The sequence below is a fragment of the Sinocyclocheilus anshuiensis genome, unplaced genomic scaffold (assembly GCF_001515605.1).
Source record: "Sinocyclocheilus anshuiensis isolate Anshui unplaced genomic scaffold, SAMN03320099.WGS_v1.1 scaffold1879, whole genome shotgun sequence".
Taxonomy (NCBI): Eukaryota; Metazoa; Chordata; class Actinopteri; order Cypriniformes; family Cyprinidae; genus Sinocyclocheilus; species Sinocyclocheilus anshuiensis.
In genome coordinates this window covers 740,994-753,368 of record NW_015549707.1, presented here as the reverse complement: position 1 = coordinate 753,368, position 12,375 = coordinate 740,994, and the positions used below count along the sequence as shown (strand labels likewise).

The 12,375-nt window shown below is 38.6% G+C and overlaps 1 protein-coding gene across 1 annotated transcript in view; it reads right to left on the bottom strand.

The window, feature by feature from the left end:
* Positions 1-860: 860 nt before the first annotated feature.
* Positions 861-12,375, bottom strand: part of LOC107660666 (T-cell immunomodulatory protein-like) — a 156,619-nt gene continuing 145,104 nt past the window's right edge. The window contains exons 16-18 of the mRNA XM_016450054.1: positions 8,101-8,183; positions 6,667-6,784; positions 861-1,245 (exon numbers count right to left, since the gene is read on the bottom strand). Of these exons, the coding sequence (XP_016305540.1) occupies positions 1,186-1,245; positions 6,667-6,784; positions 8,101-8,183 (261 nt within the window). The 3' untranslated portion in view covers positions 861-1,185. The remainder of the gene's footprint in view (positions 1,246-6,666; positions 6,785-8,100; positions 8,184-12,375) is intronic.

The following is a 12,375-nucleotide window of genomic DNA, read 5'->3' as shown; positions in this document are numbered from 1 at the left end:
GCACAACCTGTTAGGACCAATATGCACCTGACCAGAAACAATTAGTGAAAACCATCTGCAATAATTGCATGCCAGTTAACATGCAGGTCTAGTATGCAGCTGTATTATTGTGGCTTGTCAATTGATTTTGCCTTTGATAGTGAAGTCACTTAATTAATGTGCATATGGTGCACCATAACAACACCATTTTCAATGGTAAAAGAGATTAGCATATAAATCAATGCATGGATCAGAGCACCTGTCAGACATATACAGCTAAGAACAAAACCCTTCACACTGAACATTCTTCAGCAGCACGTTATTAATTTCCAGTGTTTTAAAAACAAGTAAAAGAAATAAATAATACCACTTAGAAATCAAGGAAAAGTACCTAAAGGCATTAGTGACAATGGAAAAACAACCCAGAGTTTAAGTATTCATAACAGTGCCTTACAATCGGAAAGAAGACAGACACAAAGGGAACTACTAGAATGCAAACAGAAGAGAGTGCATGCAGAAACAACAAACCTGCTTTATGTTGACTATGGGCAATTAAGATTGGGGACTTGACTTCCTATATAATGTTGTTATCCAGTGTCAAGTTAATGAATCAAAACACTGAACTCTCTGGGGAATCATTTGGATGTGGTTGGCACTGAGTGTTGAGAGTCAATGCAATACTTTATTGTGAAACAATGATGCAATTTTTAATGACTCCATACAGCTAAATGCCTATTAAAATCAGTTTGCAGAGGACACCTTTGTTAACAGGGGGCCTAATGTAGCACTTAGATTCAAAGTGTTTTAGTAAAGAGGTTCAGTGATGTGAAAGAACTATCACGCAGTCACATTCATAGACACAGAGGCTGACAATTAATTAAGTCCTTCAAAATAACATGTTTATCCAAAACCTAAGTACAAAAATGGCACAAAATACTTTTCTCTCTTCTCAATGTGCAAACATCATTATGCGTTTAGGATCATGTAAACAAACTTGACAGAAACATACCTCTTCTCTTCAGAAGTCAACAGATCCACAGAGACATCACTGTTCAAAATAATCACATTTAGATGGATTCCTCTTATTTCAGACATTATTAAATGCATAAAAATGCTCCAGTGTGGAAAAAAAGTGAAAATAAATAAACCACTGAAATGAAAGACCCAATCTTCTCCGCGTTTTCTCACAACGCTCTCTCCGGTTTCTCACATGGCATCAAAATGGAAGCGATGGGCCTCCTGTCTCTTCTCCCGGTCATCTGCTTTCTGTAACACACAAACACTCAAAGTGTACTACATGCTGTAACTTCACGGTCCTGATTGCAGAAGCTGCGTCTCGCTCGTTAACCGTGCCAGTGAGTTGAATGCAAACACAATACAATGGCGTTTAATACATCAGGAGAGGAAAAGGACAAACACAAAGAGAGAGAGACAGACAGAGAACTCATAGCACACACAATGGCACACTTTACCACGGTGAAATACCTCTGTGTGCGATCACAGATAGAGCCAACACTAGACACTTGCTGCCTGAGACTGATAATAACACACACTGCCGAGCCTGGAAAGTGAGCGTGTGTGTGTGTGCTCAGTGATGATCCTGTCTCGGCGATGGCAAAAACGATGTCTATTCTCAGCTAGTATGAGTGACTCACGCACCGGGTCCCTCTGTGAAACACTTGTGAATTGGCTCTCCTGTTCTATAAGGGTCACTTATAAGGATGTATCGTTAGCTTTAGGTTTGTCGTTTCCCATCTAGTAACTTGTGGAAAGCATGTCGGCCATAAGCAAAATGGCAAATCAGTTAAGAAGGAAAAAAAAGCAATGTGCCAGACAGATATAAGAAGGGATTATTTTCCTTTTCAAAAGGACTTTATATCTCACAGACCATGCAAAAAGAGCCTGAGGCTTTGACTGAGCGCTGTCAAGCCCTACGCTATCTGCTCAGGAGCATCCAGATGATATCTATTCACAAGATATACGGATTTTTCCACATGATACGGTGCCGAGTCACATCAACATCACTATTCGTCGACTTTCATTGCCATAATTGAGGGTTGTAGTGCAAATACATACCTATGGGTTCATCCTCATTTCAGGTCCATTTAAGTGTGTTCAGTGAGTCACGGGTTAGTCACAGACTCATTGATTACTCTGTCATGAGTGCTCAACTTAATTACATAGTTAGTGATAAAAATAGCCTGTACGCTCCTTCAAGCTCATGATCACTAAATAGCAATACTTGCACAGTTGTAGCATGTCTGACCTGTCTGTTTTAGTTCTTCCAGCAGCAGCCTATTAGTAATAGTAATGTAATAGTCTCTGTCAGATCAGCTTCCAGCTATTTAATGATGCAACTTCACATGATTTCTAACACTGGCACAGTACCAAGGAAAGTTCAGTTTCCACAATTTTGTATTATGTTTTTGTTGCAGAAATGCATCTTGAATTCGTCCGCCACACATTGGGTTTGACGTGTGCTCTCCAACAAGCACACCTCAAGGCGCTGACATGCTTGAACATATATATGTACATAATACCAGGTACTGATGGAGCTGTAGGCAACATATAGTACAGGATCTATATACTGACAGGCTGACATTCACATGACCCACACATATCCGCAGTCTCCCGCATGGAGGAGGATTAGACGCAGTCATGTTGCCTGCGAGGCAATTTTATAAAGACCTTTCCATGTCAAAATCATGTTTCTCCTATTATAATTCAATAAACAGATCAATATTACATTATTTATTAAATTAAATTCCGGCGCCTGTTTTGCTGTACACTTGTCACATACTTGTAATATGGTTTTGTTTTGAATAGCAGTATTAAAGTTGCCATGAAATGGACTTCACCCTTTTTCATAAATGCATCTTATTGTGAACAATTCAACTATGCTTGTTTCATAAAATTAATAAATAAAATAAAATAATTGGCCTTCAAATGTTTAATCATAACTGGATCTTCTGGCGAAACAACAGACTTCTCTAACCATTTCATCCACATTTCTTACAATTGATTGCAAGCTCATTCAGATATGCCTCCATTCAACATAATCGGTTTCAAACTATGTATGTCAAAATATGGAAAAAAGAAGATTTGTCGCTACTTCTGTTTTCAGTCGCAACTTTAAAATTCCAAAAAGTCAATGCTTATTTGATTTTAATTTACTGATAAATGAAATTTAGTCTTTTTTTGTACTAAAAAAAAGCATAATTAAATACCCAGTATCAACCAATTTCTAAAGGAAACACATGGTGCAACTGTATGCTTCTCGTTCTTTTTGAGTAATTGAGATGGTGTAGCTCCTTTTGTCATTATAACCCAAAAATTCAATAAAAAAAAAAAAAGAAAAAAACAAAACCAAAAAAGAAAATAATTTTTCTTGTCATCATGTCTTAACACATGTCTTCAGGCAATTCTTTAAGCAAGGACATCTGCATGCAGGAAGACAAGGTGTGTTTCTGCTACATGCAGACATGCAAATGATACAGAACACCTCAGTACCTCATCTATTTGTGTCTTTCCCGCGACATTGAGCAGGATGAAGAGAGGAGCCGGAGGCAAAAAGGAAATACTGCGTCTTATCTTCCTCTAATATCGCGCCCCTCCCACAGGGATGCAAATGGAACGGGCCACAGAAATGGAGCGATCTGCTGAGTCCTCTCCAAATGCTATTTTCACAGGCACTACAGGTTGCCCTCTCTTATCTACTAAAGCCACTTCAATTACAAGCTGTCATGGGGGGCAATGAAGATGGAGGGCAGAGACAAAAAGAGAGAGAGAAAAACACTTTGTATATCTGATGTTTTAAGCCGTGTCCGAAGAGAACATGCATTTTTATGAGGGGTCACATATTGAAGTCAATCTGCACAACAGGACACAATGACAATACGCTCATTCTTGTTCTGAAATTCCATGCAGAAACATTTACACAAATGCAGCTCTATGACTAGAAGCAGGGCATGTTTGGGGAGCTGTGCTATATTTGGAGCACGAGAAGCTGCAATAAATGGAGAGAGTCGCAGAAAAAGCGAGCGATAATGTGTTACAGTCTGGTAATGTAGCAACATGCGATAATAGACCACCTGCAGCCTACACAGCTCACAGCGTCAGTTTGTGCAGAGAAAAACTGGGCTGCAGAGCTCCTCTCAGACAGGCGGAGGAAAACGGGCCGCTTCCTGACCTTTTAATAGCTGAATAAGTGAGCAATGCTAATCATCACCTGAACATGTGCATCAGGAAAGCCCATGCTCCATCAAGCAGTCATCAAGACAAGACAAAGAGCCAAAATACTCCCTCTCTAGGCCTTTCTTCAGCCTCTCTCGTCCCTTTTGTCAAATATATAATTGCAGGGCTGAGGAAGAGAGATATGGAGCCAGCATGTTATTTTAATGCAGTGTCAACTCAAATGAAGGTCGTGTAGTGGGAAGCGCTTCCCTGAGCAGAGAGCAATTATGGTTTTCAGCGCGCATAATCAGGCACCCACAGCAGATGGCTTTGAGAGGACGCCAACACAAGAACAGCTCTTCACTCCTCGTACACATGCGCACTCAGAGCACTGCCAGGACCGGCATAACACCTTTGAATACATGAACTCAAACAGGTGCTCTTAAAAGAATAAAAAGACAAAAAAGGTGTCCCACTAAACACCCTGCACACGGGACAGAGTCAAAATAATGAAAAAAATGTTGCTATTTAACAAATATTTGCAAGCCTTCACAGTGTATCATTATTTTTTAATGTACTTCTGTTTTTTATGTTTTCTAACATGCATCCTGTGTCGAAGTATCATGTGGTATACATTTGTAGATCTACAGGACCCTCCAAACTCCCTAGGCAAGGGTTTTGGGCAATATTAACATAAATCCTTAGTTTTGTGACAACTTTGCACTGATAAGAAACAACACAAATTATAAAAACGTTTTGGTAACAAAAAAAGGAATATATTCAGAAGAGAGAAAATCTAGTTAAAATCAACCTAATCTGGTTCTGATCTTAGCTGGTCTTTCAGTTTGGTCTTTTGGATGGTTTTAGAAAACTGGTTCTTAACCAGGGAGCCAGGGCCCACTAGGATTACTTACTCAAGAGTACTTAAAATTGCTCAAAATAAGACAAAACAAGCCTTAAAGGGGCAACAAAATGGAGATTCAAAATGTTAAGATGAACGGAGGTCTTACGGGTTTGGAACGACATGAGGGTGAGTAATTAATGACAGAATTTTCATTTTTGGGTGAACTAACCCTTTAATATTTGGATATATAAGAAGTTACTCTGCAATGAAAATGTACAAAGTCCACATGGCGTTAATAATATTGAGACGCACTGTTTTAGAGGGGGTTTTGGCATTTTTCTGCTGGTCAGTCTGGGAAACCTTTTCCCACTTTATATTAGGTGGCCTCAAATACTATGTACTTACATTTAAATTAATCATTTGATACAATGCACTTATTGTGTACATACTGTCCGGGTTAGGTTAAGTTTTTATATTGTACTTGAAAATATAAAAATACCTGCATGTAATTACATCTGTAATAAATTTCTGTAATTACATTTATAACTACATGGTCTCTTACATCTTAACCCACCCATACCACCAAACCTGTACCTAACCTTACCAGTATCCCACTTCAATAGCAGCAGAAGTGTTCTGCAATACAATATGAACACAATAAGTACATTGTACTTATTTTTTGATGTAAGTACATAGCAGTTAAGGCCACCTAATATAAAGTGGGACCGGAAACCCCAACTGAACACCAGCTTGGCTAGGCTGATCTTAAACCAGCTAAGCATGTTTTTTTTCAGCAGGGAAATTCTAGAGCTATTTTTAAACCAACTCTAAACCGAATGACTAGTCGGCTAATTGGTCTTAAGGAAAGATGGTTTCACGTTTACCCCAATTGGACGTTTCTTGGGGAATGTTACATAAGATGTTCCTGCACTCAAAAACACTTAAAAACAGATTAGAACAGAATGCAGTGGTCTTTAAAAGTTGGTCTATTTTAAACTTGACATGCCGTCTAAAAAAACAGCATGGGATGTGACGCAATAGTCAAAAATATCTGTCTGAATGTGTACAGCTGTAACTTTTCTGAAAGAGTTACACCATGCAAACTGTCTAACAGCTAAAAGCCCAGTGCGGCACGCTAATTAAATTTTAGATCAACTCATCATCCACACAAATCAGTTGTGGGACAACTAGTTGATTAGCCGACTGTTGTGACCCATCCTGAGTGTTTAAAAGGCACAAATTCACACATTCAGAGGTACATATAACGTACAAGAAAACAAACAATCACCTTCCCACACACAAATACAAAAACTCCCGCGTTCACGTGCACAAACTCACACATAACACCCTAGAGGACATGTTGTATGGGATAATGAGGAACAGATTTGATATGCTGAAAGGACAGAACAAAGCAATTAGCGGCATAGCAGTGTGTGTGGAGCACCCTCGGAGAGAGCCGGAGGGCAGGGCCACACACAGACACACCCATCTGCTCATCTTCACACACATGTGCAGAACAAAGACCAAGGGATGAGTCTGTGTGAGGCCACAATCCTTCGCAGATGCTGGAGTGTTTCAAGCACATCCACAGTAGGAGCGAGTGATGTGCAATCGGGCTCAGATCAGAGTGAGAGAGGCTGAAAATAAAAGGATGAGATGTTCGTTCTCACCTTCTCCTGCCAGTGTAGTATCCCGATGATGACGAGAATAAAGACGCACACGCCAATCAGTGCTATCGCTGTCAATAAGACTATATTACTGGGGGTTAGGTAGAGCTTTGCACTCCAGCTAGAAAAACACAGACAGAAAGACAAAAGAAAACTTTTCAGAGCACCATCTTTAAAACTTCAAACATCATTCAAAACTCGGAAACGATGTGAGAGAGCACATAAAGACATTACACTGAGCAAAACCTGTGTAGATCATCAAAACAGTGACATGTGGAGTTTACAGCACTGAAGAAAACTCATATTAGCTCTGTGTACCTTCATGCGCGATGATTCAAAGAACCCGAGAAAGCTAAATATAATCAATCCTGACGCATTCTCTGACAAGCTGAAACATCAGGACATCAAGATGAGCCGCTTTAAATAACAGACAGAGAGCGCGAGAGGTGGAATGCTCTCCATTTACTGGAGAGAATGGAATGAGAGATGCTCTGTTTATCATTGCGAGTTATTTGAAAGCAAAGAGGCAGCTGAAGGAGCCCGAATGGGGTCTGTGGGGAATAGCAGGAAATCAAGTGATCTGCTCAAATATTTATGATAAAGATTGGTGGACAGCTTCATTAAGATACATTTTGGCTGTGCTGGTAAACACATTAAATATTAATGCATGAGGAAATACCTTCTCACAGTCTTGATTAAGGCTAGTGACGGATGCAGTGACAGTGTGAAACTGCTTTTAATTACTTGAACAAGTTTATTATGCTTTTAAGTTTATTCTCTCTAATTGGCTGTGAGTTTGCATCTCTACTGGATATTAGTGAATGTAGGAACTATTAGTAATGTGTACACAGAAACATTGTGGAAAAAAATTAATTTATTGTAAAATGTAAAATTTTTCTTTTTTTATAATAACAGCTCCTTACATTTATAGGAAAAAAATAATAGTAATTAGTATATTGACAAAAATATGATTATTTATTCATCATATATATCATCATATATAACATCATAAAAAAAGATAAATATAATGTAAAAAATGATTAATTGTTAATCAATAGTTACTTTTAACCATGCTTACAGTATTGTTTATATAACTGGCTAGTAAATTTTTCCATAAATAAAAGTTAATTTTGGACCTTGAATACAGATTTCCTACTTAAGAATGTGTGTGGTCCAGGTATTACCTGCATTGTGGGGACCAAATGTCCCTACAAGAATAGCAAAACCTGAAATTTTTCATGTTGTGGGGACAAAATTATGAGCATCATCATACTAAATGATTAGTATTATTGTTTTGTTTTTTTTTATGTAAAAACAAGATTGTTTTCTGTAATGGTTTTATGGTTAGAGGATAGAATGTAAAGTCTGTACAGTATAAAAATCGTGTCTACGGAAAGTCCTTATAAAACACAAAACCCAGTGTGTGTGTGTGTGTACCTGCGAGGGTCATTCTGTGGGTATGGTATAACGATGAGCTGGGAGTTAGGAATGATAGCGGTCCATTCCTGTTTCCTCACGTCCTGCAGGAGAAAGAATATGATGGAAGAGAGAGAGCGAGCGCAAAGAATATTAGTACCATTGCCATTATGGAAATTACAGCACATTCAATTTCTGCAGCTGTCCTTTGTCAAACATGCACTAGAGCTGATGTGCCTCTGTGGAAGACGGGGGGATTTGCAAAAGATTGTATTATTGTATAATTGGACATTATTGAAGTGAGGGGTCTTAATGGAGAAGAGGTCCTGTTTAACACATTCCTATCTTTAGTCATCATTAAAGCTGCAGTCTGTAAGTTTGGCCTCTTTGTCGCCATCTCTGTTTGAAACCTGCAATTGCAGTTACTTGCGGAATTATTTTCATTGCGTGGGTTGTGCGCCAGCACGGCTCTAGCGTGGATGAATCTAATGTTTTGAGGTGAATGTGTGGCTGTCAGTTACCGCACCGGTGTGAATACTGTAACGTTACTTAGGAATCACAAATTCTCGTCTACATCTTGGAATATGACCCAAATAAGAATTTTCACCGGATATTGTCATCAGAACAAGTAACAAGCCACTTTTGTTCTGACCAACTGAGGAAAAAAGTATTACAATAAATCGCGCTACCAATGGTGATTAAATCTAACGTTCAATTAGCTCATATCACATCAAACCATGCAAATTATTATTATTGTTATACTTTGTTCTCAAGTTGTTAATGTTAACAACATCAGCATTGCGTGACTATGTGTATGTAGTGTGTCACACCATTCGAATTTAATATAAAGACATTCTTTTAACCCAAAAAGCAAATTATTCTTCCTACGAACTGGTTTTCTTTAAAATACAAATCCTGTGTAATCCCAGGCTTTCTGTAATCAGATGCACATTTAAAACTGGAATAATTTAATTTCACTCACATGTGTTTCATAATCCGTTATGGATTACAATCCGCCATCAAAATGATACATTTAATTATTCTGGCTGCTGTGAGAAAAGGCTATAAACGATCGGCCACCTGGAGGTTCCTCACATGCGATAGCCTACTAGCCGGGACAACTTCTTTATGTTTACAGACGTGACGTAATGACGCAGTGTCATGGTCGAATTTCCCGTGAAAACCTACCCGTACCACTCAAATTAGAAAACATTATTATAAGCTTACCATTGTGAATTGGACTTAAGTAAGGCGACAGTTTTGAACACTGGCTGGTTATGCACTTGCTCAAATATTGATTTCGGATAATTTTTAACCAAAAAAAGTTATGGACTGCAGCTTTAAATACATAATGGCTGATACAATGTTCCAACATCCCTTGTCACCCAATTTAGCCCACATTTAGACTGTTTAACTAAACTTTTACAAGCTAGAGGGAGAGCCACACTTCAGGTGCTGATATTCTCAGCGTGAAGTGAAGCTTCAGTGCTATTACTGAAGAGAGCAAGAGCGATGAGTCCAATCAGAGAATTCAGCATCACTTTAAAGTGCAGATGAGTAGGTGGGAAGCCATTTGCAGGCAGGTGATCAAAGCTACACAAAACAAGTTCTAAAAATATCTGTGAAGTTCAACTCTGTTAGCTCAAACTGGCTACAACCCAATCAAATTCTTCAGTCGCTAACCCCGTGTATGATGTTCACATCAAATACTCCACGCAGGCCAACTGAATTGCTAATTTGTCAAATATTTACTCTGCTCTTAGAGCGATACTAATAACAATTAAGCACTGACAGAACCAACATGGGAGATCCAATGAAAACAGCCTTTTCCGTTCGTGTTGAAATCATAAGTCTTTCAGTAGGAGAAACCGGCATCATTTTCAGTGCATCATGCAGTTAATAAGCCTCCAAATATGAAGCAGCATCAACAGTCGTCTATTCCCCCAGCTATTTGCAAAAAAGTTCATTAGAGGAAGGGAAATATCTGTAAGCTTTAATGTATTATGAAGACAGTACCTCTATCAATTACAAAGGTAATTTTCCCTCTTCAACTTGTTTCTCGACAGCAATTAGTAGCAAACGTTAAATCCGTCTTTTTGAGGGAATCCTCCAGGGGTACAGATTTTAATTTCCGACAACACATTTATCATAACTCAACATTACGGTATGCACGTGAACACGCACGGTTGAGGAAGAGTGTGGGGTCTGAACTAGATATTTTTAGCATGTGTCTTTAGTGAGTATGGATGAGGCTTGCAAATGGAAGGGATGGGGTGGTATTCGGTCTCCCTGTGGGGAGTCGAGGCTCTGCTTACTGCGGAGGTCAACCGTGGGCCGACTGAAAGACAAAGATTTGTTACAGTCAAAGAGCCTCTACTGCTGCTCTGAGCATTAAAGAGGGAGGGCAGCTCAAGCCCACACATTTAAGAGTTACAGTAACCGACAGGCCCTGGCCTTACGATTATGCAACAGAGAGAACGCAATGGGGCTTTTTTTTTAAAATAGATGGAGGATATTGCAAATGTAAAGAGATGAGATGATATAACGTAATTTAAGAGTGCAACTGTCTAATATGTGGGAAAAACAAACATTTCATTGCTTGTGCTGACTGCAAGATTTATGCACTAATTACTTCAAGTTAATTTTGGTTTACTTCATTTTATGGTTTCCTTGTTACAGTGTAATTACACAAATAAACACTGAGTAATATTAATTAACAACATGTACTTACTCTAGGGTTAGGGTTTAGTTTAGGGTTAGTTACGCATAATTTACTGTTATTAGTACATGTTACGTGTAACAAGGACACTGTTACCCAAGTGTCAATCAAATTTTTCAAGTTCAACATGTAATAAAATGAAGCTCTGATTCTGCAATATTGAGCCATGTGTTTTTCCACAATGTTCTTCTGACGTGGTAACTTATGTTGTTGAGAGATTAGAGATATGAAAACGATAGAGAAGGCTGAGCCGCTTTCCCTTCTCCACACGAGCTCTGAGAGTTCAGAGCCCAAACCGGAGCTGTCAGCAGGAACTGTAGGTATGCTGTATATAAACATTCATCTGTGTCAGAAAAACAACCACATATGCAGAGCCTTTGTGAGGAAATTCTCTGGCAAAGTCTCTCATTCTCTCCAGTGTTTGTAGGATACAAAAAAACCTACTTTAGGTCAATTAAAAACTGTAATGAATATGCAACTAATCAAATATATCAATATTTGCTGAGAAAAGCCCTCAAATCAGATAATTAGTGTAGCAGAAGAACAAAAAGCACCTTTAAAAATCTATATATCGTACTATTTCCAAATGCTAGACAAACATTTTTCAGCCATTGTGTTGTGTCTTGTTTTTCCAGTGTCTTGCATCATAAGCACTGCATTTTAAAGACACCTTGTCAGGTTAAAAACAGTTCAACTTTTAAAAAGCATGCCTCAAGACTCCTGTGTTCAATTTCATTATGTTCTATGCTTCATGCAGCTGTTTGTTAATGCAAACTGTGTGAACAGTTCTCAGTAAGTGTGGTTTGGCGAGTTGTTTTGGCTGTAGTAGCATATGGGTCAGAAGGCACAATTAAACATGCCATTTTTGTGCTATTTTTACAAATAATTAATTGTACTGAATGAATGTGTTAAATCGCCAGCCCTATTAAAAACACAACAAAGCAAATTGCCGTACGCAAGGCTCGCTCATGCGCAAGTTTTGTGTTATTGTGAATGTGCATGCATGTGCATGTATTCATGTGTGAGTGTGTTGGTAAATCAAATCTGCAATTCTAATCACTATTTGATAAAGACCTCTGTTTAGCTCACTGACAGCAGAGGAAGCTGACGTCTTAAATTTAAATGAGCAGCACTTGGGGAATTCTAGAGGAAGAGGAGGGAGGGAGAGATTTCAAATCTAAAACCAGACAGGGACGACGGGAAAAAAAAAACACCACGATAATTTGAAAACCTGGAAATGATAGAGAGATGTAAGCACTATCTTGGCTATACATCTCTATAATCGTCTATAAACAAGAAATATATATATAATGTAGGATATATATTAGTCACACTTTATTTTAAAGGGGTCATATGATGCGATTTCAAGTTTTCCTTTCTCTTTGGAGTGTTACAAGCTGATTGTGCATAGATAAGATCCCTGAAGTTGCAAAGACTAAAGTCACAAACCCAAAGAGATATTCTTTATCAAAGTTAAGACTCTGCCACGCCCCCCTAAAACGGCTCGTTCTAACATGCCCCCACATATCTAGGTCACTATGTGGGAATATTTGCATAATGCCGCCCAAATGTTCACG